The following is a 27314-nucleotide window of genomic DNA, read 5'->3' on the forward strand; positions in this document are numbered from 1 at the left end:
GGTCGGACATGACGCCACAGTGTCAACATGCAAGATGGCGGCGCATCACCGGCAGAACACGGCGGGGCGGCGGAAAGTGCAGGTGAGGGCGCGGCGGGGCCGGCACGGCTCGAGGGGAACCCGGAGCCTCGCGGACCGCGCTAGCGGCTGCAGGATGTCAGGCCTTGGGGGTTTCTATGGTAGCGCAGTCGCCCCACTCTCCCGCAACAGCGCTGCGGTGCGGGGAGGCAGCGCCGCACGCCCCCAGGGTCGCTCCCCCGCCTCCGTGGCCGCCGTGGCGGGGGCGAGCGGCCGCCCGAGGCACCGCGGGGGTTGAGCTGCTGCTCGCAGCCGAGCCGCGGTCGGGCTCTGCAGCCCCCAGGAGGCAGAGCTGAAGCAGCTCAGATCAAAAGCGGCAGAGCACGGAGGGAGGTAAGTTGAGACCGAGAGAACAGTGTCCCCAGACCTGCTTTGGTGTAACGTGAATTCGCAGCAGCCACGGAGCTGCAGATTCCTGCCGCGGCTGTCTCGCCTGTGTTCGGTGCCAGAGGAGGTTTAGATTAGATAGTAGGAAGAAGTTCTTTACTGCAAGAGTGGTGAGACACTGGAATAGTTTGCGTAGTGAAGCTGTAGGCTCCCCATCCCTGGAATTTTTCAAGGCCGGGTTGGACGGGGCTCTGAGTAACCTGGTCTAGAGAAAGCTGTCCCTGCCCAGGGCAGGGGGTAGCAATGTCCTTTCCAACCCAAACCATTTGATGATTCTGTGATCTGCTTCGCATCCTATTCCTGCTTACTTTCTGTAAAACACTCTGCCCCTTCGCACACATGAGCGAGGAGCAGGGTTTTTTCTTCTCAAATTTCACAAGTATTCCTTACCAGCTCCAGGCAGCATTTGTTGAAGGAAACCCATGGCAGAAGCAGTCAGGTGGGTGTAGACATTCTCAGCACACTTGGGAAAGAATTAAACCCTATGGTTTGGGCTCATGTGTAGCTACAAATAAATTGTTGTCGCCTTGGTGGAGAATAGAATTACCAAAGTGTGTTTAAAAAAGTCAAGACTCTTTAGCAGTAAAAGTCATTTAAATGGTTTTATTTTATGGTTCTCAATGCTTTTCTTCTTGTTTGTGATTCTGCCAGCCCTTTACATGTTTTTACAGGTTTCACTATGAAAAAGATTTACTGCTTTATCACTGTGCAAAGGTTCCTAGTGGCAAGTGCCAGTTTCAGCTGTACCTATCCGGTGTGATCAAATGAAATATTGATTAGGCTTGAAATAGCATTAGGAGCTTTCATAACAGAGGTGGGTTTAGTTTTTGGACACCTAATTTATCACACAGAGGAAATGTATTTAGTGTTTTCTGTGGTTGAGAGAAGCACTCTGTCAATTCTATATAATGAATTCCTGTACCTTACCAGAAAAAAAAAAATGGACGTACTTTAAAATGTAAAGAATGCCTGTGCTATAAACAAGTTTTTGCAGGTTACACCCCTAAGGAGGGGGGTTTTATTATACCTTGATATTTATTTTATGCACTCCTATTTATGAAGTAGTATTTCCCTGGCAGCAGCATGCGTCAAAGAGCCCACTATTTCTTGGTTTTTTACTACTACTTTTGTTCTCCAAGCATTGCTTAGCTTAAAAGCTTGATTTTACGGGTGGTTTTGTGCTGGTTTATGATGTTTGTTCTCATTGTGCTGTATGGTATTTTTTCACCTTGTGTACTAATGACACGTGATGTACATTACTCTGATCTGTGTCTTAGCAGTGCACTGTAAGTTTAGGTCCAGATCTGGGTATTTCCCAGAAAAGCTTCTCAGCCCTGGAAGTGTTCAAGACCAGGTTGGATGGGACTTGGAGCAACCTGGGATAGTGGAAGGTGTCCCTGCTCATTGCAGGGGGTGGAATGAGAGTGGAATAGGGTCCCTTCCAGCCCAAACCATTCCATGATAAATATTTATGAAGCTTGACTAGAAGCTGGATTTTTTTTCATGACTTAGTATTTCATCTGTTTGGTTAGTGACAGGACTTTGGCCTAGTAAAGGAGTTATAAGTGGTTATTTTATCTGTCAGCTGCTAATTAAAAAATAAAACCACTCATTATTTATTTTAATTCCCAAAGGCTGAGCACTTAGGGTGCTTCTACACAGAGTTTTTGAGAGAGACAGAATTGGAGAAATTTGTTCCAAACCTATGAGGCTGGAAGAAGAGGCTTTTACAAAAGACACCTCTCAGGCAGGAGAGCTCATTGAAGTTTATGGAAGTCAGAACTATTATTAGCTTGGATGCACCTGTTCTACTGGTAAGCAAAGCCATCCAAAATAGTCAGTTTAGGGTGCTTTTGCATGTAACTGTAGTTTCTGATGGTTTAATCAGAATGGATGTTTTAGTCCTCAAATTCTATGCATAGTAAAAAGGAAGGATGTTTAATTCTTTAAATGGGAGTCAGGCATGTGAAGTGTCCAGTGGCAGATGTTTGTGAAGCTTAGCCCTGCCTTTCTGAAGGCTGCAGGAGTGAGGTTGAGTGATTTGGGAAGGGAGTGATGATGCAGAGGTGTGCCAGAAATTTACCCCCACACTCAGAACCTGTTGACAACGCATGAGAATTTTGCCATATAAGGATCAGCATCCTTATAATATGATTGCATGAATTTTAAGCACTTGTTATCTGTAAGTCTTGTACAATAGAATAGAATAGAATAAGAATAAGAATATCTTGTTCTCCATCCCTGGATGTGTTCAAGGTCAGGCTGGATGGGGGCTTGAGCAGCTTGGTCTAGTGGAAGGTGTCCCTGCCTGTGGTAGTAGTTTGAATGAGATGGTCTTTATGGTCCCTTCCAACCCAAACCATAGTGATCTTTTTGAACTGATTTTGTCATATTTGTGCACTAATGCTGCAGCTTACTAGATGTGATATCTGTATTTTATATTACAGTTATAAAAATATGATATTAAAAATATTTTATTAAAAGTTATAATTACAAATATATTTATTTCATATATAACATTTAAGCAAACAAATAGCCAGTATGTTGGTTTCATTGTAAAAGGATAAAATGAGCTTCTTAATGCCTCCCATTACTTTCATTCTGAAGCCTGGATAAAAATTCAAATAGTCTCCTTAATTAAAAGCCATATTTTTAAGGATACATGTGCTCCACCAAGATAGTAAAGCAATATTGTGTTGTTTTTCTGTGGTACTTCACTGCTGCTTATGTCATGGACCCTTCCCATGATTTTGAGCAATACTTTTTTTTTTAATTGCTCTCTTAGAAACAAGGAATGAGTATCTTCAGAGCTCAGCTGGTTACTATTTCCTCCACGTGGTTTGGTGGGATGTTTTAAAAGCAGATTTTACCCATCTGTGAAGGTAAAGTCTGTTATAATGCAGGTAATGTAACAAGGCCCCACATCGGCTGATACTTTTCCCTGCAGGAAACACTTGTAAGTCTTGCAAGAAATTAATTTGGCTTTGTGTGCCAAAATGTATCTGTTGGCAGTAGCTTTATCTCTGGAGCTCTTAGGTAGTCATTAAAATGATTGGTTCTGATCCATTTAGGGTACTGAATCCCATAAACTCTTTACAATGAGTGGATGTTTGTGTACTGCTGCTGTGGAAGATTCTTATGTCATGTATTTTATTTGCCCCTCCCAGCCAATGGTGGCAGTACAGCCATGGTGATCTATATCCCAATTATTGTGTCTGTGGTTTGCCCCTGATTCTGTGCTCTGATGGAGAGGGCATGGCAGGGAAGTGCTCCAGCCTGTCCTGAGATCTTGGAGCCCTCACTTCCAGGGGGTTTCCATACATAAGATCTGTGTGCTTCAGGAGCAGAGGTGAATTTTACCACAGCAGTTTCTCCTCAACCAGAGCTTTACTGCATTTATATTGTTTAAATATATTTGTGTACATACAGACTTGAAAATATATTTAATGTTTCTGTATTTGTTTTTTATACTTACTAAATCTACTGATACTTCTTAATTCTATGCTAAATGGCACTCAAAAACCTAACCAAGCAAAAAAGCACTTTCTCATCTTTTTCTTCCCGATAAGAACATAATGGAGACCCACATGTGGATTATCAGTAATCTTCCTCTGTTCTTTTTACTGAATGTTTTGTTTCTGTGGACTTGGCTGTATGTCCACCACTCTTACACAAGTTTCAGCTCTTTTAGTCAACTCACTGTTGCTTTTATTGATGCATTTTAAGTTCCCCATGCATTTCAACAGCCTTTCAACAAATTTTGTGGAGTCCTTAATTTTTCCCTCTGTGTTAATATGGAATTAACACATTTAAGTACAAGCCTAGGTGCTTCTGGTGTTATGCTTCCCTTTCCAAAGGGTTCCATGTGGTGTGCAGTAAATGTCAGCCACATGTGCTGTGTGTCTTGTCTAGTTTTGTTACTATACAAGATGTTTATTTCACCCTCAGTGATTGGTTAGCAGGAGTGGCCCATTCAATATTTTTTATTTTGGATGAGCAAATAAATTTATTAAGTATTTTCAGTGTCAACAACTGACAGTTACTTGGATATCAATCATTAGGTCTCCAAAATGAGTTGGAGAGTCCATTTTTTGCTGTAGTCCTTTTCAGTTCATACTGTTTTCAGGACCAATGGTTTGCCTTGTCCTTAGCCAGCTGCTCAAATTGCAGTGTTTGTTTGAAGTGTTGGTGTGGTATCCTGTCAACTTGCTGACCACAGAATGATTTCCTCTCATTTTAATTTTCTTTTTGTCCTTGTAGTATTAGAAAAAAAGAGTCCATGTTTAATTTGGATGAGAATTACTTTTATAATTGAAAAATATATCACAATTTTTCCCCATGACATGGAGGAAGTTATTATTACCTAATAAAGTAGGGATTTCTTTTTCTTCTTACTCTTACTCCTTCAATTTTTAAGACTGTTTATCAGGACAAGTATACTATTCCTTCTGTGGACAGTAAATAACATTGTAAAACTATAAGGAGAGACAAAAATAAGTGGTTGAATTCTGTGCGCAGTAGCAGTCACTGATGGGAGATTTTGTATCAAGCTCTTTTCGTTGTTTTGCCATATTTTTATGTCAAAGATCTCTTGTATTTACACCAAAAAAATGGAACACTAGATTTTAATCTGGTTTAATTCAGTTGTTGCAGCAGAGTTATTTTCTCAAGTTTCTCACAGGGAGAAAGAAGGATGATGATGGGTTTCCTGCTCAACTTCTGCTGAGATCCGGCTCAGATCTACCAGGGAACAATAACACTAAAACAATATAACCTCTTTCTTTATCCCAGTTCTTTTAAAATAAAAACAATACTTGCCAAGAGATGCTTGACTAAATTAATAGGTGGATGTCATTAAAGGCAATAGAGGGCAAATTAACTTTGAATATTTCAGTATTCGTGGTAATGAGAAATGGTTGTTCATGATCATGTCTTCGTGTGAGGGAAAAACACCATTTGGTTGAACTGACTCTAATTTTATCAAGATTAATGTAGAAATATGACTCAATTTCCAAAGTCCTGTGAAAGTTTTTAACATATATGCAAAGTACCTTGTTTACTAAAGTAATCCATCATTTGGGGGTTTTTTTGCATTTTTAAATATTTATGGCTGTGTTTTTCTTAAGCTCCTTTAAATTGAAAAGAGTAACATCATTATGTGCAAAAAGCATCAGCATTACCATGCTTAGGTGACTAACATAGTTTGACAATCTAACTTATGAGTGGAAAGAAGAGTTCTTAAATTATACCTGAAAATATAACAAATATGGGAGGTAACTGACAGAGGAGGAGCAAACCTAAAAATTGAGTATTTCTCAAACAATATCCTGCTAGCATTTGAGAATACAAGAGGTGAAGGGCCCTGCTGATCTTGAACCTGATACTGTGTCAGGAAAATATTGTTGTCTCTAATGAATAACATTAAATTTGATCTACTGGCATCTAGGCTTGTGTCTTAGCTGCTCACATTTAGTATTTTTAACTGATTGTTTTCATTGACTTTATTTAAAGAGTTTAACAGCAGTGTGAATTTGATGGGCATCCATTTGCCTTGTGTTTGTATCATGTTAAACCTTGAGTTTGACTCAAACATTATTTTGTGCACATAATCTGTGTGGGTCTTTTAGCAATACAGACATGATATGATTAAGCCCAGGTAAGGAGTGGCACATATATCTTGCTCCCTGCATCTCACAAAGAAATAATGCCTCAAGTGCTTGAAGTGTTTCAACATAACACTGCGTGGTTGATGGTGTCTTCTTTCAGCAGCATCTCTGCAGCTGTGTGTAGGTGGAAACTTGAGCATGGATAGCGAGAATGTTATGGATGAGTCTGGAATGGGTGAGAGAAGCTGAAAGTATTGGAAATGAGGACACAATGTAAACCTGGGAGGAAAAGCTGTGATACTAAAAGGGCTGAGAGTGGCTGATAGAAGGTCTTTAAGAGCATTGGGACATAGAACAATTATGTCTGTGTATTGTACATATACAGTTATGTATTATGTACACTACATTAATAAGCGTAGTGAAGGACTTGTGGAGTGGTAATGGAGAGAGTGTTGTGGCAGATGGATTCAGGAGGCTCTTCGTTTTGATCCTTCAGTGTTGGTCTGTAGAGCTGCTGCAGCTGTTTCTCAGACAGAGAATAGCGCTGGATGTGTTTTCTGGAAGCGTCAGTGCTCTGGGTGTGCTGCCTGAGGGTAGGATAATATGATGGAGGTGTTTCCCACATTTACCAAATGGACCTGTCAGCTCTCATGGTACAGAATCTGAGCTGCTGTGAAATACTACTTCTGTGATAAGGACCACTGAACATTTTAATTTGTTGGATTTATTTTGTATCACTGAAATCTGATCTGGAGAACATTTTCTTTATACTACTTTAACACAGTTATTAAAGGGAAAAATTGCTTTCAGATCTCTAGCCCAAGACTACTCTTTGTAAGCATTTTCAAAACACTGATGCTTGTATATCCAGGGGATTCCTGCTTTGAGCAGGTTTGATTATACCAAGCGTGAAATTTTATCTTGTTCTGATTCTGTTTTGCAGAATCTGGGAAGATGCATAACTGATGCCTTCCCCTCCCTTTCCCTCAGCTTGAGGGCTTTCCTCAGAGTGTGTAAACCCAGGGATCAGGAAAGTGAGTGCAGTAGCTCTGAAGAAACTGCAGTGTCTTGAATTGTATTTACTGAACATAAATAATGGAGACTGCTGTGGCCTTTCAGGGTCTCCTGAAATTTCCTTTCAGTTTTTCTGAGCAAATCCATTAAATAACCTTTACACACAGTACTGTCAAACATGGAAGGAAAGAAACTTAATGGAATAATTTATCTGAAAGAGCACTAAGAGTTTGAGTTTCTTATTATATTGGCAGGTAGGTAGTTTTTAAAAAATAGGTTTAAAAATAATAGTGACATCTATTGAATTTCTATCTGCAGACTTTCAGTGCTTTGTAAGCCATGGAGACCATATCCTCTCCTCTGTGAGGCTGGGAAATGCTGGCATCACAGCTATAGAAACTGTGGAACCTGCTTGGGAAGTGAGACACAGACTCGGTGTGTTGTTTGAGATCACCCAGAATATGCACACACAGCAGGGAATTGAACTGAAGATTCTCTGGATCTAACTAAGCTTAAGTTGGAATGATTAAAATAATATTTTGGACTACTGTTCTATCACTGCTGATTTTTTTCTATGACTCTTCCCTACTTTTGGGGGCAAATGACTTTGGTGCTGGTAACTCTCAATACTCAGACAATGCTTGTAAACTTGTCATGTTTTCTGCTGAAGAGCCTTACAAAGAAGAACTTAGATGTTCAGGCTTTATGGCCATGTCAGTATCTTAATGCCATAATTGGATTTGTGCAAATGTGTTTTAGGTTTCCTATGTGATTAGAGATGAAGTGGAGAAGTACAACCGGAATGGGGTAAATGCTCTTCAGCTGGACCCAGCATTAAACAGACTCTTCACGGCAGGGCGGGACTCCATCATAAGGATATGGAGTGTCAATCAGCACAAGGTCAGTCAGGAGAGCCTTTCTGGCTCAAAACCTATTTTTGTTTTCAAGTTACCCTGTTGGTAAGCAGCCTGCAGGGCTATACATGATGCTGTTTTTAAACAGCTGCCAATTACTGTGATCACAGAATCCTTTTGATATTGCTCATACTGTGGTATCTTACATGACTGTGTAGTTCTCACTAAAAGGTTCTGGGAGAGTAATTTCAAACAACTCTGAATTAGGAAACTTTGGATCCATGTGCAGGTTGAAGACAATATGAAAATAGGATGTGATAGTCACAATCTTCTCCAATGGTGATGAACTTACTTTTTTCTTAATTTGCAGCAAGACCCTTACATAGCATCTATGGAACATCACACCGATTGGGTAAATGACATTGTGCTCTGCTGCAATGGCAAAACATGTAAGTACTTAGAAGTTTCAGAACTGAAGTATTCAGAAACTGTATACAAGTAAATTATCTGCTGCTTTAATTATTTTCTATCTTTTCTTAGCATTTAAAATTAATTTGTGATGTATATTGTAATTTTGGTAAATAATTTAAGCAGTTGTTTTAATGAAAATTGAAATGTGTATTTAAATGATTGTTTTAATCTCTTTTGAAAAACAAATTAGAGTAGTACAAATATGCTCTAAAGTAATATATAAGCCATTAAAATTTAGTCTTTATTCTTTCCAATTTAGTGATATCTGCTTCTTCAGATACTACTGTTAAAGTGTGGAATGCACATAAGGGATTTTGCATGTCAACACTAAGGACGCATAAGGTGAAAAACATTATCTGTAAATACTGTGTGTGCTCACTGCCACTCTTGTAATTATTAAGATGTAGACTTCAAAAGGATAACATTGATTCATATTGTTACATTTATTTCATTGTAGGACTATGTGAAAGCCTTAGCATATGCAAAAGATAAGGAGCTGGTAGCATCTGCTGGGCTGGACAGACAGATATTCCTCTGGGATGTAAATACTCTCACAGCACTGACTGCCTCAAATAATACTGTCACAAGTAGGTACCTGGGGAGGGGAGGCAAATGCAATGCATTATACTGAGTAGCATAATCTGTGAGGTCAGTTTAAAATTATGGTTGCCTTTTTCAAACTGTACATAAAAAATGGGCAAGAAATTTCAAGGTGGGGTTTTTATGCATTCAGTCCATTTGTTGTGTTATGTAATAGCTGGAAATCTAGAGCAGCCAACAGTCATGGCATTTAGAATAGAGGACAAGTCTCTTTGAACTGTTTCTCCTGAGCTATGACATGCTGGTTTCTTTGAAACTTGATGGAGCTTCAGCTTGAGAAGCTTTTAACCTCTCAACCAACCTTTTATAGAAATGTTTTTTAGCTTATTTCTTCCTACATTTTCTGTGTTTTATAGTTTGGGGTTGGTTTTTTGTTTGGGTAGATGCTGAAAAAACAGGTAGTACAGCTCCTAAAGCAGGACTTGATACATTTGTCAAATCTGTCAGAAGATAGATAGAAAATACTAGGTAAACTAGACTAAAAACCACACAGAGTAACACAAAGCACTGATTACAAATAAGGATAACATACTGGTGAGATATAACTCACTGGAGATTGGATGGCAAGGTGAAACTATAGATTCTACTCATCAGGGTTAATTCTCACCATCTTTTAGGAAGTCACCTGTCCTACTTCTCTCTCCCAGAAAGGCATTATATTAATTGTGTGATCTTTCCTTTATACAACAATTCCAACACTGCCTTTTTTAGAATGGTCAGGGTAGAGCTGGTTAAGTTGCTCTTCTGGGAAGTGTCACACCAGTCTTTAGGCTCAGTTGGATTTAAGTGAGTAACAGAGATCTGTGTCATGGAATCCTTGTTTGTACTGGCTATTTTACATTTGGTTTTTTGAGAGTCTAGTGTGACCACAGTGTACTTTGCTGCTTGTTAGGTTGAAAAAATTGTGTTCCCAGTGATTGATCTCTTTGAATTTTTAGTTCATTTGATGGATATTGAAGCAATAGCAGTCTCAGGTGTGGATTGAAAAGAACATCTTGCACACTGCCACATGTTAATTTTCTAAATGAGTCTAGCTGTTTCCTCAGTCATAGGTTAGGAATGACTCAAAGAAAATCTGTGAAACTAAAATTTGGAATTGACACAACATATTCCGAAGACATTTCAGGAACATGTGATTCTAAGTAAGAGGCAGGCGTGTCGTTTTGTTGGTGTGGGGACTTTTATTTACTCTATTGGGCTGATTTCAGAAGGTGTTCAATTTTATAGATTTGGTAGCTTCCAAAACTAGAGATGCATCTGCTGGGTAGAATTTGTCAGATTTGCATTTGTTGTCTAAATTTTATATTTTAATATTTCTTATATATATTATTAATATATTATTTATTATGTTATTATATAATATATTATATATAATATACAAATTAAAACATTTTAGATAATGTACTATATATAATTGTTTATTACTATATAAATATATTTTAATAACTTTTTAATTCAAGTATACCCTTGTGCTGATATGTCGTCTCTTTGGAAGAGACATGGCTTTAGAGAGCTATGTTGCACTGCAGAATGCTATTGGGATGGCATATGACTAAAGATATTTACTTTATATTTCCCAGAAGTAGGAAATCCTTATATTTCTTCCTTTTTTTCACTGAAAGTAGAATTATTTTATAGCCAAACTTTGCTGCTAACTGTAAGTTTTGCTGTCTTCTACTTGAACAAAGAGTTTTTGAAGGAAGAATTTGTGAGCTCACAGGAAAACTCAGTTGTGGGATAATAAAGAAACATGAAAACATTTCTTGTACCGTGTAACAGTGATACAGAACCTAAATGATTCAAGTGAATCAGAAATGGGAGATGGGGAGTACTGAGGAGCTGGTGCTTGTTTTGAACCCAAGATCAAATGGAAGTGGAGACCTTACCTCTAAGGTGACAGGGACAAATTTGCATTTCTGGAGAAGGAGCACAAATATTTCATAAGGGGGAGGAAGAGGAAGCAAACGAGTTTTTTCTTTCATTTTAGTGCTCCCCAGTAACTGTTTCTGCTGGAGAGAACACAGTATATGTCCTCACAGAACCTGTTTTCCTGAGTCCTTTCAAGCAGTATAGATTTTTTCAGTGTACAAGTGAAAATTGTTCTTGGGCATTAGTTTTCTGTCTGATTACCTGGAGGTGATGTACACAAACCAGCATTAAAAGGAAGCCTATTTTTAAAGAGACTCTCAGTCAGCAGAGCTATAATTCAAATTTAGTGGAGAGATTTAGCTTTTGAGAGGTAGTCCCTTCCGGAAGAGAGGGGAGTGGAGATTTGCTTTTGGTCTGGCATAAATTCTGCTTCCATACATTAAAGATTCTCCTATTCCTGCTATCCAGCTTTTGATAACTCTGTATATTATCCTTTCCTAAATTATGATTGTTGAACTGTGTTCTAACCTTCAAGCATTTTCAGTTCTGTGTTTTGCTTTTAGCTGTTCTCTGGGGACAGTGGAAAATTCTCATTTTATTTTAGTTCCAAATAATAGATTTCATTTGGACAGTTTGCATTTGGATGCTATAACCCTTGTCTAAGATGACTCTGAAGTATAGCTGCATAATTCTTCATAGGGTCATGGAATATCCTGAATTGTAAGGGACCCTCAAGAATCATTGAGTCCAGTTCCTGATCCTGCATGAGGCAATCCCAAAAATCTCACCCTGTGCCTGAGAGTGTTGTCCAAATGCTCCTGGAGCTCTGGCAGCCTTGGGGCCATTACCATTCCCTGGGGGAGCCTGGTCAGTGTCCCTCTGGGGGAAGAACCTCTTCATGATTTCCAGCCTAAACCTTCCCTGACACAGGTTTCTCCACTGTGGCCAAATGTGATATTGCATTATGATATTAGGTTACAAATCCTCTGTTGGAAACTTAGCTCCATCATATAAATAAATCATTGTGTGAAGGTTTACGTTTTTGCTGGCCATGCAGTTTGTTGCTATTCCCAGCCTTCTTGGCATACTGATGGTATGGATTTGAGGCTTGATGAAGTGCCTGATTGTGCTCTCTAAGTAAATGATTTTCATTTGCTGTGTCTGTGCTTTTCTGAGTTGAGGGACTGGTACTTTAATCTCCAGAAGTGGGTTAGGCTGGTTGGTATAGAATTCCTCAGCTCTGATGGTAGGTGTGATGCTAAGGAATTGCCATATGGTTCTCACAAATGCAGAGGTAGCATCCCTGCTCAAATAACACATTTCAGTGCTGCACTGTAAGTTCTCTGCATTTCTGCTGGAGAGCCTTTAATACAAAATATAGAATTTTACTGTTACTTGACATGAAAAAAAATCTCTGCACTTAAATCCAAATGCTGTGTTGCTAAAAAGATCACAAAGTGTCATATTCCAATAATGTAGTTGAACAAGAGTAGCTTGATGGCCCTGGCACAGAACTGTGGTGCCAAAAGGTCACCAAGATTGTAATGACCATTAATCTGAGGGATTACTTGGTCTTTATATAGAAGTAGATAAAGAATAAGAATGGGGTTTTCCCAGCCCTATGCTGGCTATAGTCTTTCTTAAAGTAACTTTATATGTGGGGCAGAGGGGCACTATTTTCATGAGTCAGAGAGTATTAGTATTATCAATAGTACTCAGGTTTGCGTGAATAAATGTTCTTCAAGTAACAGCATTAAAATTGAAAATGTGAATTTTATTTTGAAATAGCTTCTTCCCTGAGTGGGAACAAGGACTCAATCTACAGCCTTGCAATGAATCAAATGGGAACAGTTATTGTATCAGGGTCCACTGAAAAGGTAAGCAGAATTTGGTGAGGTTGATTTCACTTCAGTTTGATTTCAGTATAAAGAGACAATTTTATTCATTTTCAGTGTCTTGTCTGTAGCAGCTTTTGTGTTTTCAGTAGTGAGGGCAGACACTTCTCTTAAGTAGGAGTGCAAGTGTAGGATACAAATCCTGCCTCAGTCTGAAGATGTGATGTATCCATACAGCTTTAATACATAGGGAAGACAATCGGATCATCTTGTGTAACCCTCTTTGTCAGATCATTACATTTCCCCACAAGAGCTCTGATTTTGAGGGGACATGACTCAGATGATTATCGAGACTGAAGCAGTTGCTGCAGGTAGGAGAGAAGGTGCCAGCAATTTGCAAGATCCCTGCAGGAGGTGGGAAATGAAGTGAGCTAATGAAGCTCACGTGTTCCCAAGAGACAGCCCTTGTTCTTTGTTGTAAAGGAAGGTGAAACAGGCTTAAGTCTGAGTTGTTTTTTTAATCTAACCTTGAGAGAATTTTATTTCCAAGACAATATTAAAATGAAAATAGGACACATCAGTGAAGTGTTAATTTCTTTGAGAGAAGAAACCAGAACAAATTAAATTTAAATCAGGAGAAGATCACAGCTGATTACTAGAGCTTTATAAGATATAGTTGTGTGTCTTGTTGTAATGTATATTTTCAGTGATTGGAATAAGGGTTGATTCATTTGGAAAAGCTTAGTTTCTGCAGAAAACTAAAGGAGAAATACATTGGTGGAAAGAATGGTGTTAATGTCATTTATCCAATGCCTGTTCCCATAGGTTCTAAGGGTGTGGGATCCAAGGACTTGTGCAAAACTAATGAAACTCAAAGGGCACACAGACAATGTCAAAGCTTTATTGCTGAACAGAGATGGCACCCAGGTATGTGCTTTAACCTGAGACAAAGGCATTTTACAGAGAACAGAAAATGTTATGAGTCCATTTCAGTGTAAATATTGCATGTCATATTACAGATACTTAGGAGGGGAGGCTGATGGGTGAGAGTTGTTTTTATTACATGTTATCTGAGTGTGGAATAGGTTGTTTATATTAAATACTGGCAGTCGTGACTAGAGTTGTTACCTTTGTAGCACCATTTCAGTGGAAAAATATAACTATATGAATTATCAATTTTTATGGGGAAGAAATATTTTGAAATACTTAAATAGCCCTTTGATTGAAGTGTGCTGGTTGTTGCTCAGTGTCTTTCAGGCAGCTCTGATGGTACAATCCGCCTGTGGTCCCTTGGGCAGCAGAGGTGCATAGCCACATACCGAGTCCATGATGAAGGTGTTTGGGCTCTGCAGGTCAATGAAGCCTTCACTCATGTTTATTCAGGAGGAAGAGACAGGAAGATTTATTGTACAGATTTACGAAATCCTGATATCCGGGTGCTGATCTGTGAAGAAAAGGCACCAGTTCTTAAGGTAATTGAGTTTAATTCAGGGAATCATAGAATGAGGTTAGAAGTGATGACTGAAGATCATCTGGACCAATCCTCTCCCCTGCCCAAGAGCACTGGAACCTGGAGCCACATCAAGATGGGTTTTGAGTATCTCCAAGAATGGAGAATTTACAACCTGTTCCAGTGTTCTGTCACCCTCATAGTATAAAAGGATAGCTGCATGTTTTCTCATGAAACAGTGGCTTGAGGTATAAATTGATTAAAGAATTCACATTGGCTAGCAAGTGTTTACTATACCACATCTTCAGCAGATTGGCTCTGTCTCCTAAATTACATCTGAAGTTTAATTGTCTCAGGAAGATGGATGCCTGGCAGCTACTGGAAATATGTGAATTTGAATATTACTGAAATTGACTATGCTTCACACACAAGAAGTTTGGTTTATCAGGCTCTAGTACAGTTTTAAGAAACTGAGCTGGCATTGCCAAGGTTTTGTACCAAAGTGGATTTTTCTTGGCAGCAGCATATGTGTGCAGGACTGTTTTAGAATCTGTTACATACTCATGGGAACCAGGAATAAAGTTGTTTGTGGGTTTTTTGAACACCTAAACATGATGTTTGCATGCACAAGTCTGAGTCTTTCAAAGAGACCGTTTTTTGAATTTTTTTTCTGTCTCTAACTTTAGTGACATGACCTTGGAACCTGCAGGTATATATAAGGAGTGTGCAATTAAAACAGATACTGATAGATATAAGCAGCCTGCCTTTCCTTGGGAGTGAACTCTAGCTTAGTGTGTTAAGATAAAATCCTGGATATGTTAATTTAGTTCTGGAAAAGTCAGAATGTGAGAAATTTCAGTTCAAAATGGAAAACGAAAATGCTGGTCAGCTGTACAGAGGTCAGAAGGGGCCTCTAATCTTGGCTACAGTAATTCATTCATCTGAGAAATGTAATGTCAGAGCCAAATGTATAAAATTCTGCTTTTTCAGTAGTATAGAACTTCTTACATCCTTATCTTAGCCATATGAAGTGTCTGAATACAAATTGAGAGAATACTGTACTTAGTAAACTGTCCATTAGTCAAGATTGCATCATGCTGGGTTTAACTTCAAGTATTCTGTCTTAATACACATTGCATCTATTATTACCCATATCTACAATTCTTTTGTTGAATATTTATAATAGTTCCTCTGGATTTTCAGAAGTTTGATTTTAGCTACTTTTCATTTAAACTTTGTATTTCTGCAGTAAACTGAAAGTAGTGCTGTTTCTGAGATACTTCCAGTTATGGGAAAGGGGCTACACAAGACAATACTTTTATCAAAGGGAAACTAAGTGAAGTGTGACTGAAAGTTTGTTTCATTATTTAGATGGAACTGGATAGATCAGCTGACCCTCCTCCTGCACTTTGGGTTGCAACAACTAAATCCTCTGTGAATAAGTGGGTAAGTGATACATTTTATAGTCTGTGAATAAAATTGAATTGTCCTCGCATTTGCAGTCTTGCTTTGGGAACTGTTGCTTTGGGGCTGTTGCTTTCAATTTGACTGAGATGTGCTGTGATTTGTAAACTTCCTTTAAAATAAATCATAAAATAGTAATTTTGAAATTGCTGAAAAGGTATGAAGCTTTGAGTTACTTTCATTGCTCTATTTATGATGCTCTTTGAAATAAATTATATTTCTTGGATCTGGATAGTTAACATTTAAATAGCAGCATGAACTGGCAGTTGTTACAGATAAAAGCAGAGTTTAGATGATTATGAATGTGTCATTATTTTCTTTCTTTCTTAGACTTTGAAGGGAATCCATAATTTTAGAGCATCAGGAGATTATGATAATGATTGTACCAATCCCATACCACCCTTGTGTACACAGCCTGATCAAGTTATAAAAGGTAAACAGCTGTTTTGCAGATTGTAAAATCTGGTATCTTTAGCAAAAGTGATAGACCTTTAAGATTGACTCAGTTTTTTTTTTTTAAACTTGATACTGTGATTTCAACCAGACCAAAGTGGTTTTTGTCTGTCCAGTGTTGGTTACAGTTAAAATTATGTTTAAACCCTGATGACATCCAAGGTTTATACAAAAAACTGAAACCAAAGACCAGCATATGTCATGTTACGCAATTTCATTTAATGTGATACTAGAAAAACATAATTACAGTAGTAACCTTAATTCTTGTTTGTTTGCCAGGGGGTGCTAGTATTATTCAGTGCCACATTCTTAATGACAAGAGGCACATATTAACCAAAGACACAAATAATAATGTGGCATACTGGGATGTCTTGAAGGTAAGGATGTAATTTCAGATTTTCTACTGTTGGATGATTATTTTGTGCAGCTTTATATATATTTTTTTAGTGTTTGAGATTTCTGTGGTAGAAAATCATCTTTCTGTCTCAGGATATCATGCAAAGTTTGCCTTTTGAAAAAAGAGGGGGCATTTCTGAGCTTTTTTTATAGCTTTCCCTGATGCAAGGCTGATATTTGCATTCACCTGAATTCAATCCAGTATTGACATGTGCATTCTCCTGAAATTCAGACCTGTGAATTTTTTCCAGGAAGTAATACTGTCTGTTTTGATGAGGGTTTGTTTCAAAGAGGGCTCGTGTTTGCTGGTAAGTCAGGGAGGCAGAAATGAACAGAAGGAAACCTGGCTCCTGCCTCGTGTTGCCTGCAGAGACTTGGTGTGACATTTCTTTATGTTGCTTTACCCAGTGTTTGGTCAGAGGAGCGGGGAAAGAGTGCAGAGAGAAAAGACTCAAATCCCACATCAGTGAGATGGTCAGCAATTTCTTCTCTGGCAAAAGCCTGTTTAAATTGTAAATATTTTCTTCTTGAACTATGCAGTGCAGCAGCCAAGATCAATAATGAGGTAAAGCATGCTCAGCCAACTTACTGAGCTGTTGAATGAAGCAAAAAAGAAATTAAATTGGAGTATATAGATTTATACTAAAAATTATGTAGATAACTCTTTGGAAAATTTTTCTTTATTTCAGTATGTATTTAAGTGTGCAGCGTTAGATCTCAGGACCAAAGTCAAATGCTAATCTTAATTTTTACTTTCATTTGGTTTTATTTTGATTAGTAAGTCTGTGAGAAGTGTCACTTGGTATGTTTAAATACATATTCACTGTGGAGATGAGATTGTTTGCCAGGTCAGAGTGTTGCTCTCTGCACTTGAAAGCTGAGGCTTTATTGAGGATGCTGGAAGAAGAGAGGCAGGTTTTCCTACCTGTAGCTGCACCCTTTAGTCTTTGCTTGTTATAACTTTTTCTGGGTTTTGAGGGAATAAATTCCCTCAAAATTCCCTAAAGTCCTTAGAGTTTGCCTAAAACAAGTATTTCAGCATGACCTCTGCAAGTGGATTATAATAATTTGGATTTTAACAGAATTATTTAAAGGACTTTTACTTTAAAAGTAAGGAAAAAAACCAGAGATAAAGCATCTGCACAGAAATTCACTCACTGCTATTCCCATTATAGTAGTTGAGCTGAATTTGTTGCTTGATGTGCTGGAAATTCTGGTGTTTGATGGAGTGCTGAAATATTGGTACTGCTGGGGACAAAAATGACAGGGTATTAGAAGACAGCTGTCTACTCAGTGTAGGGAAAATATTTTCTAATATGAATTAATAATCTAAATTAATATTTCCAGACCTTTCTGCTGGCTTGATACCACTACCTTGGAGATAAATGAAGAATAAAAACTATTTACCATATAAATTATTGTTTGACTTTTTAAAAAGATTTAACCATTAACTTGTATGTTTTTGGACTTCAGTGCTCAGGGAGAGAGCATAAGTCACAGTCATTCCAAGTGTATATGAAAATCAAGACTTGATGTGTTGATATGATTCAGTACTTATACATTTCTTCTGGTGAGCAGGCATGTAAAGTGGAAGACCTGGGGAAAGTAGATTTTGAAGAGGAAATTAAGAAGAGATTTAAAATGGTTTATGTGCCGAACTGGTTCTCAGTGGACTTGAAAACCGGGGTGAGATACAGCTCCTAAATCTGTTGTCTTAATGTCATATTTCACATTTTTTCATGTATTTTGTTTAAAAAGGTTTTAGTTTGTTAACTTTAGAAGAACATTCATTGCTTATCTGATGGATTAAATTTATTTTCAAGTAAAGCAGCAAATTTTACCTTTTAATAAGCTGAATAACAGATTTTTTTTATTAAGTTTTTGCTCGTGGTGTAGTCCACCAATACTACTTATGAATTAATACAGTTTGGTAAACAAAGTGTGCTGCCATGCTTTCAGATATTCTTTGGTTTGTATTCCCAGCTAAGTAGGAGAAAAGTTACAAATTTGTGGACTTATTTAATCCCAGAAAACTATTACATTCCTTGTGGACTTTTGCCAACAGATGTTGACAATTACTTTGGATGAAAGTGACTGCTTTGCAGCCTGGGTTTCAGCAAAGGATGCTGGATTTAGCAGTCCTGATGGTTCTGATCCAAAATGTAAGTTTTAACTAATATTAGTGTTTTATTTTAACAAAGAAATCAGAAAAAAATTCAGTATATATGTTTTGAAGTATTCCAGTGCCACATATGTCAGTATCTGGTTGGATTTTGGGGCTTATCTTCTTAATACTCAATTCTGTAGCATATTCTCCAAAGAAAACACTGCCTTTTTTTCTGAAACAGTCATGTTCAGGGTTTACATTAAATTTTGTTTCAAACCTTCAAAATTCAAAAAGGGAAAACTAATTATAACCAAGTGTAGAGATTGTTAAAGCACGTGACTGATCCAACAGCAGGGATTCTAAAATCAGCTTTTCCTGAAAGATTGTAGCATGCAGCTCTCAGATTGTGACAAGCAGATTTCTGTGCACGTAAATAGTTTGCTTTGGGAACAGAACTGCTCAAACTCTTGAGTTTGAATTTTCAGCTGTGGATAAAAACATTATTATGTTGCTCATGTTTTTTTTGTGATTGAAGTTCTGCCTCCCTGTGTCTTGACAGTAAACCTTGGAGGGCTTCTGCTGCAAGCATTGCTGGAATATTGGCCTAGAACACATATCAATCCAATGGATGAAGAAGAAAATGAGATAAACCATGGTTAGTATTTTAATATTTTCCTTTTTTATTACTGTCTGCACATTGTTTATATATGTTTCTCAAACAGGTACAATATTTGTTGTCTTACACCTATCTCTGTGCATTATAGACTTCGTGTTTTTTTAGCATTTCTAAGTTTGCCTTACACCTGAAAGTGTGTTGTACTTCCAAAAGTGTCAGCAAAAATCTCATGTTTGTCTGTAAAAAAAGGTGAAAAAATGGTTTTGAAGTTACAGAAATATGATGAAAAACAATTACTGGCACACTGAGGCTTCACTTGGAAAAGAAACACTAGATAATCACAGTAAATAGCAATAATTCAGCTATCCAACATTAGCCAGCATTCTCTTGACATAATTCCAGTTTTCTTCTAGGTGTTGTGAACAAAATAAAAGCTTTATTGGAAAAAATATATTCAGTGTAATAGTACATGGAGTAGGTCTCTAGAAGTGGTATTTAAGGTAATAATGCTAAGTCTAATCAGGCCTCAGATGAAAGCCACAGCCATGTAAAAGGTAAGACAGAGGCTGAATTTGGCAAAATAAGAGACTGTAAATCCTGAGTTGGAAATCAATTCAACCCAGGCCAGAGTTGCCTGAAAAGTTTCATATTTGGTGATTAAGAGATTACTTTCTATAGATACATGATGCAATTAAGAAAACTGTACATTCAGCATGTCTTGCTGTTTTGTGACAAGACTGCCAAGAATTTCGTCTTTGAAGACTGGCCTCCATGGAGGGTTGGAGCACTTGGCAGACTCTTCTGGATCCGGTTGGTGATTCTCAGACTGTTGTTTATTGACAGTTTATGGCTTAGAGCCAGACAAGGTTTGAGAAGTGTCACTCACAGGCTTTTGTGGTGTTGGATTATTGATGCTACATTGCTTATTCTTGTGTAGACTTGTGGATTAGTGGAATGTTTGGAGTACTCATAACACAATCAGTTTTCATTGTCCTTCCAAAAGAGAAAAATTAGGAGACTGGCTCTGAGCAGTGACTTGAGGAGGTGAAGTGTACCTGTTGGATGCTGGCATTCTTGTAGAGATACAAATTTAAGTAAACACAAAATACATGCAGTGTTGTTCCTTTCAATTGTTCAGAGAAGTGTTATGAAATAATCTTTCAAACAATAGGATTTTTCACTTGCTGTAACTTCAGTATTGTTTACCCCTTCCAATATAGATTTTCTTTTTTTTGTTTCTTGGTGTGCTACAATTTCTGACCTTTCTTTTGGCTGTGTGTGTTTCTGGTTAGAAAGCTGAGGAATCATTCATCTCATGAGTCTGTGCCATTTAAATTTATTAACAGTGCTTGAATTCAGCATCTCCTCAAATGCAGTAATGAGTGTGATGGAGATGATTTTTCCAAAGTGCAAGTCAGGCATCCAAATTCTTCTACATTGTTTCAAGATATCTATTGATTAGAAGCTTCACTGTTCAAGAGATGTATAAATAATGCTGATTTTTCTTTAATCTTGTCCTGTCCATCTGATATGGAGCCAGGTTCTTCAGTCTTTGAAGACCATGCTTCTGTAGTTAGCTATAATAAATTGAATTTGTAACAGAGGAACTTCAAGGTACTGTGAGTCTGAGCTTTCCTACTGCACTGTTTTGACATCTGGCAAATCCAGATAGAAGAGCAGTGCAAACAACCCTTCAGAGTTCTGTAGTGTCACTGTAGAGGGAAGAACAGTCTTGTCTCAGCAGAGTCTCTTTAGTTGATTCCTAATATTAGTATTGTTCAGTTTGACAAAAGAAATAAGAAAAAAAAACATAATTTGGTTTTAGCTCCTGGGCTTTATTTTCTCTTTTTCACAGGCTTTTGAGGTAGGCCTTCTACAAACCTGTATTGAACTTGTAGCTCTCTAGTGTTTCTTTTTGTGTACTTGATTTATCTTGGAAATAGGGATTTTTTTGGTTTTCATGAAGCTTATGATCTTATTAATTTACAAAATGTATCTGCTGTAGGTGGAATGTGTGCCCAGTTTTAAGGCTTAGTGCAGTCTCACTGCTGTTTTACATGTGTTGTTTTTTTCCAACAGTGAATGGGGAGCAGGAGAACAGAGTCCAGAAAGGAAATGGATACTTCCAAGTGCCACCACATACACCAGTTATTTTTGGTGAGGCTGGAGGACGCACTTTGTTCAGGTATAAAAACTTTTAAATATAAATTCAGTGGCTGAACAATCCCTTTCTTAGTGCAAACAGGAATGTTACCAAAAATGTTCCTTGAATCTGTTCTATACATTTAAGACATACACTTAAATGCAATTTAATTTATTAAGCATGTATAATATTTAATATATATTATATTACAAAATATAATTAATTATATTTAAGTATTTATAATATTAATGATTATAATTAATAGTATATAATATTTGAGTTTAATTTAAAATACAATTAAACATGCAAAATATGCAGCTGTTGATGATGATTTGGCATTGTCCAACTGACCATGTGAGTTTGAATATCAGCAAGGTGGGTGGTTTCAAAGCAGTAAGAGTTGTGCGTTATATTTTTGGGTGCCTCTTTCTGCTAACTCATAACTTAAACTGTTTTGGGATGAAATTGTACTACTTTAAATTCTTGTGTGTTGTGCTGGTCTCTGAGCATTAATTACTCAGGAGCTGCTACTCACTAGAGAGTTGGCTTCTGCTCCCAAAATTAGTTGATGATCCAGTAGAAGGCCCTAATCTCTGGTAGGGAGGAGCACAGGTTCTGTTTTGCAATGTGTATACTAATTACCCTTCTATTTCTTCTCACTCTGCATTGAAAAACCTAACTGTGATCTGTGATACATCAGAGACAGTTTAATAGTGCTACAGAACAAGAGCTGAGCTTGCAAACACTGAATTATTTTATATTTACTGACATAGTGAATTTTCAATGTAAGGGGTGTGGGGCATGTTTGATTTGTTGGTTTTGTTTCCCAGGCTGAACAGGGGCCAAAATGAGGTAACTTTTGGCCAGTAAAACAGGGAAACCATTTTCAGCTTGGAAAACTGACTTTTTCCTGCAGTATTAATGTATTTGTTGTACCTGGGGCTTAATATTTGCCTGCTTTCTGTCCTTGTGGATGTTCCCTCTTACACAGCTGCTCCTCAGGAGACCCCTGCAAAGACCCCATTGGAGCCATGTTTATGGGACCTAAAAGGTGGCTTGCTGGACTGACAAAATACCTCATTGCAATTTATAAAATGAAATGTGGCTTTTTTGCATCACTGCATGTGCACATTTCTTGAAATTGGCTTTGTTCTTTCCTTTCAGTGAGGGCTTAGCAGATGCTTTACATGCAGAGCTCATTTTTCCTAAGGAGAGGAGAATTGCTTTATGCCAGGTGCCTTTCCTCTTCTCTGGGCAGCTCTGGACTTCAGCACACACACATAACACAGTCCAGAGCAAAGTACTTGTATACATTTTGTGTCATAGCTGTAGCCTCCTGAGATCCTCCTCCCTGTTTCTGGGATCTGTCTTACTACAGCTCCTTCTGGTCTTTACAGAAAATAAGTGATCTCTTCCCCAAGGAGCTCATGATCCTAACAGAGTTCAGGCTCTCTGTCCATTAAGAGGACAGAACCTCTCCTGAAAGCTTTTTAATGCAAATGACAATAATTATTGTTACAATAAGGGCTATTTCTGTGTGTCTCAGGTTGTTATGTCGGGATTCAGGTGGTGAAACCGAATCCATGCTTCTTAATGAAACCGTGCCACAATGGGTAATTGACATCACTGTGGATGTAAGTATTGGGTGTATAAGTTTAGCTTTTTTAGTTTTTTTATGATGTACTACAATTAACTTTGCAGTATCTGAAATGATACTTTAAATTTTTGCTGTATTTGTATTTAAAATAAGTGGTCTCAAGGTCTGTAATCAAGACCTTTTGAGATGCATCATTTTTTGATGTGTCCAGTTGAAGTACTTCTGCTCAATTTCTGTTGACAGACTGTCTTAGATAAAGAATTCAAAGTCCTGTGCCTAATTGGTGTCCTTTTCAAGTGAGGAACTCGGGAACAGAGAATACACTTCACATTGCTGCTGGTTTTTGATACTATCTAATTGCCTTTGAAATAAATGATAATTTATATTCAAAAGCTAGATGATCTGTGCATCATCTAAATTGAAGTGTCTCAGGAGTATGAGTAATTTGGAAGTTGGCTGTGGTGGGGATGTTGATTAGGAATCTCTCATGGGTTTTGATAATTAGGAGCTGAATATACTTCACACAGCAGCTGCTGCAAATAGGAGCTAATGGTTCATCCTAAATTAACACTTCTGAAACCTGTTTCCTTCTAGAAAAATATGCCCAAGTTCAATAAGATTCCCTTCTACCTCCAACCTCATTCATCATCAGGGGCAAAAACTCTAAAAAAGTAAGTAATGCAAATATGATTATTAACATTGAATATCCAAAATGCAGAAAAAAATGTGCTAAGCTCAAGAAAAAAACACACACAAAAAAAACCCCACCAAACCAATTCACTGATTTCCCAGAGAATTTTTTTGTGCTTGATGAATTTGTAGAAGTTCTTAGTTATTTAGCAGAATTGCTCTAAAGCACTAAGTTATATCAGTGGATATAACTGTGGATTTAGGGTCAACAGGCAGTTGTACAAGTTTATGTTAATAAATGTCTAAGAACTAACTACTGAAATGGGACTTTCTTTTGTAGTATTTAATCAGAAAACAGATGAATTTATAGATTGCAACTCTGTTCAGAGCCACAGCTTTGTTTCCTGATACTGACAGAGATGAATAATTGCTTTTTGAAAGGAAAAGGGACAAAAACTGCCAGTAGGGAATGCAGACTAGTTGCCAGTCACATGTGACTGGGAGCTGACTTGGTTAGAAATCACTGCAGATTTTTATCTGCTCTTTTGAATATCTCAACCACTTTTCTGAGTTTCTTGCTGTGACTCTGGATAAATTGCTGTTACCATCATGGTATTCTGGATGATCCTGATAATTTACTACTAGACAATATAAAATGATCTCTGTGTAGTTGCATAGTTTGCTACAGCTAAGGAAGGTGTTGTGAAGATAAGAAATCCAGCTTGTTTCTCAAGTTTTTTCCTGACAAACTTCTCTAACTCCTATAGAGACCGGCTCTCAGCCAGTGACATGCTTCAGGTGAGAAAAGTGATGGAACACGTGTATGAGAAAATCATAAACTTGGATAATGAGTCTCAGACAACGAGCTCCTCCAACAATGAGAAAGCAGGAGAACAAGAAAAGGAGGAAGACATTGCTGTGCTAGCAGAGGAGAAGATTGAACTTCTGTGCCAGGACCAGGTTAGTTCCCTGTGATTAAAACCAAGCTCTAGAAGTGAATCGGTTGTGAACTTTTTGAGTTCTGAACTTGAAATAAGCTAGAGATTATCTGTTACATTTAAAATTAAGTAAATGTTTTGACATGTTAACTTAGTACTGACACAAGTTTCTGACACTTGCAGATAGGCAGATGAAAGATTTTTCATAATAACCTTTTTAATTTGTTCTGAGATGGGGCCCTTACAGGGTTACTTACTCATAGCCAACAAATGGGCTTAATACAATTCCACAGAGTTGTATTTTTAGCATTTCTGGAATGTTTTGAATTCTGCTTTTTTGGCAGTTTTCAAAATTGGTCCAAAACCACTAATTGCCTAATAAGTGTAATGGAGAGTAGGTACTGAGGAGGTAGTTGTAATCTGAAGTTACATGGTACTGTGCTAGAATCTTTCAGTAATGCATCGGGCTCAGCTGCTAATTAAAAAATCTGAGCCTTTGCATGACTCATCTTGGTATCAGTTTTCACTGTGGGTGAACTGGAGTGTTTGGTTTGGATTTTATTTTTTTTTTTAATTTCTGCTAGTCTAGCAGACTTGTGGAATAAAAGCTTACTTTTTGCTGTGTAGGTTTTGGACCCCAACATGGACCTTCGAACTGTAAAGCACTTCATCTGGAAGAGTGGCGGGGACCTGACGCTTCACTACCGCCAGAAATCAACGTGAGGGCAGCACGGACCTGGAGCGGTCATCATTTACTTGACCTTGCTGTGCTGGTTCCAAGAATAGTTCTAGAGCAGCCCTCTGAACCCCTAAGGTAGATGAGACTTCTAATGCCTCAGTATGGATGGGAAGTAAACATTTAATTGAAGTGACTAATAGACCTGTAATATAGAGGAAAAAAAAAAATCTATATGACTTAAACTAAAGTCTGTCCTAGTCTCAGTCAATGAGATGGGAGGTCCCTGAGTGGTTTGTGTTGTGTGAGGTGTACAGAGAGTGGATGATAACCCAGTGCAGACTTTTGCTTCCTCCTTTTTTGCTTTTGGTTTTTTTCCAAAACATAATCCCCTCATCTGTTCATGCTCAGTATCAAACAGGTTTGGCCGTATTAGTCACTGTTCACAGTGTAATTAAGAACTGCACACAAGGTATTTTTAGTACATTCCATTCATAAAGTTCCAGCAATGATTTCTCACTGGTTACTTAAGCATTTCTACCACTAAAAGAAGTTTGGACAAGAAAATACCAGAAAAATAGGTATTGCATACTTGAATGAATGGGCCCATTTAATTGCAAACCAAGGGTTAACATAAGAATTGTTTTAATTGCTTTAGAGAGCTGTTGACATGCAAGATAAGAACACTAGAAAAATATCAGAGCAGTATGAGTCCAGTGATGCTGTGCATCATAATAGTGAACATGCTTTGCAGCAACTTAGAGATTTTTTTTTTCTAAATATATATGTAACTACTTCCTGCACTGTGTCCTAAGTGTTCTAAAGACACACAAGTCTAATTTTTGGTAACTGTGCTCCAAAAAGTATGTGACATTTTGTTAAAACTTCGAACCATTCTGATTATAACTTCATATGTTTAATGTTGAACTTTAGGAACTTCTCAGCAGATTTCATATTCATGAGATAAAAATACTGATTCTTCTTTTCCGAGGTTTTATATGCAATTGTTCTTTTGTTAGAGATTTATGCAGATCTTGTTTTCACTGCTATTTCTAAAAATCTGTGGCTGTCATAGGCTCATGGTAATCTTTTATAGAAGTTTAACTTATTGGGGGGAGGGAGGGTAAGGGCCTTTCAGCTTTTTGTGAGAAAATGTGGGGATATCCCAGAAAACCATTTGTAGCCAGAGCAAATTACAAATCCTTGTAGAGAAATGGTTTAGAAATTACTCTTGTCTGAAGCAGAAGCACAAGTGCCTTCAAGGGGCAGTATATTATTGGAGTTTCTTCAGGAGACACATGCTCTAGCCCTTCCTGTATCTTGTGATCAAGATTTAGGTTGAGGCCTAAGGAAAGTCCCAATAAATTATATTACTGGGATTGTATTGGTCAGACAAAAAGTATTTTTCATCATGTTTTATCTGAAAAAATAGGCAAAATATAGTCAAATAGTCAAAATAGTCATTCCCTTCTGCACTTTTAACCCAGCAAAACAAGTTCATTGCTTAGACAAAACCATGGTTCAGAATTATGCTAGGATGTCTTTTCCCATCTTTTGAGAATCAGGTTCAGTTTTTTTATCCCTGTTTCTGTGTATGCTTAGTTTGACACAATTGTGCTTTAACTGCACTTTTTTAGTGCTATTTGTGAATTAAGTAGTTAAACAGAACTGTAACTTTTATTGCTAAATTGTCCTGACTTGTATTTATTAATAGCAAGGGTCTCTGTCTGTTCCAATAGGCACTGTTTGGGTTATGTTTTGTTTCCCGATTGTCTTCCTGTCCTATTGTATACATTGGAGTTGCTCACAGTAATTTTTTGTTTGAAATCAGCCCGAGGTTGTAATTTTCCTTCTGTTTTTTGCTTTCTAACCATCCCGAAACACAGTAACAGGAAAGATTAATGAAAGAGTCTGCAATGCCAGAAGGGTAAATGATGTTTCACAGTTGTATAGAATAAAAGGCTTTAGTTAAAATATTTTCAAGTTGTTTTGTGTATTAGATAAACTGTGCAGTTTTGGAGCTTGAATTTGACAAAGGACTTCAGAGTGCTTTGAAGCCTCAAGTAATGCAATGGCTGAAGAAATGTCAGCAGAATCCTGTGAAGAAAATCTTGTGGGTGAATCTAAGAA

The 27314-nt window shown here is 37.7% G+C and overlaps 1 protein-coding gene across 3 annotated transcripts; it reads left to right on the top strand.

The window, feature by feature from the left end:
- On the top strand, positions 1-27160 carry WDR48 (WD repeat domain 48). Of its 3 annotated transcripts, XM_014256768.2 has the most exons (20): positions 1178-1279; positions 2100-2279; positions 7845-7985; positions 8310-8388; positions 8670-8752; positions 8868-8997; positions 12668-12756; positions 13540-13641; positions 13962-14186; positions 15536-15610; positions 15959-16061; positions 16361-16458; positions 18056-18163; positions 18543-18639; positions 19144-19239; positions 21280-21385; positions 22890-22977; positions 23535-23611; positions 24338-24530; positions 25136-27160. In XM_014256768.2, exons 2-20 carry the CDS (start codon positions 2235-2237, stop codon positions 25229-25231), a joined length of 2031 nt encoding a protein of 676 aa, XP_014112243.1. In that variant the 5' UTR covers positions 1178-1279; positions 2100-2234; the 3' UTR covers positions 25232-27160. The 3 variants fall into 3 exon arrangements, with proteins under 3 accessions (XP_005527820.1, XP_087907441.1, XP_014112243.1); XM_005527763.3 differs by lacking the exons at positions 1178-1279; positions 2100-2279 and adding an exon at positions 1-82; XM_088051315.1 differs by lacking the exons at positions 1178-1279; positions 2100-2279 and adding an exon at positions 393-411.
- Positions 27161-27314: the final 154 nt, after the last annotated feature.

The sequence above is a fragment of the Pseudopodoces humilis genome, chromosome 1 (assembly GCF_049639895.1).
Source record: "Pseudopodoces humilis isolate 2021_Gansu_Grassland_sample_001 chromosome 1, ASM4963989v1, whole genome shotgun sequence".
Taxonomy (NCBI): domain Eukaryota; kingdom Metazoa; phylum Chordata; class Aves; order Passeriformes; family Paridae; genus Pseudopodoces; species Pseudopodoces humilis.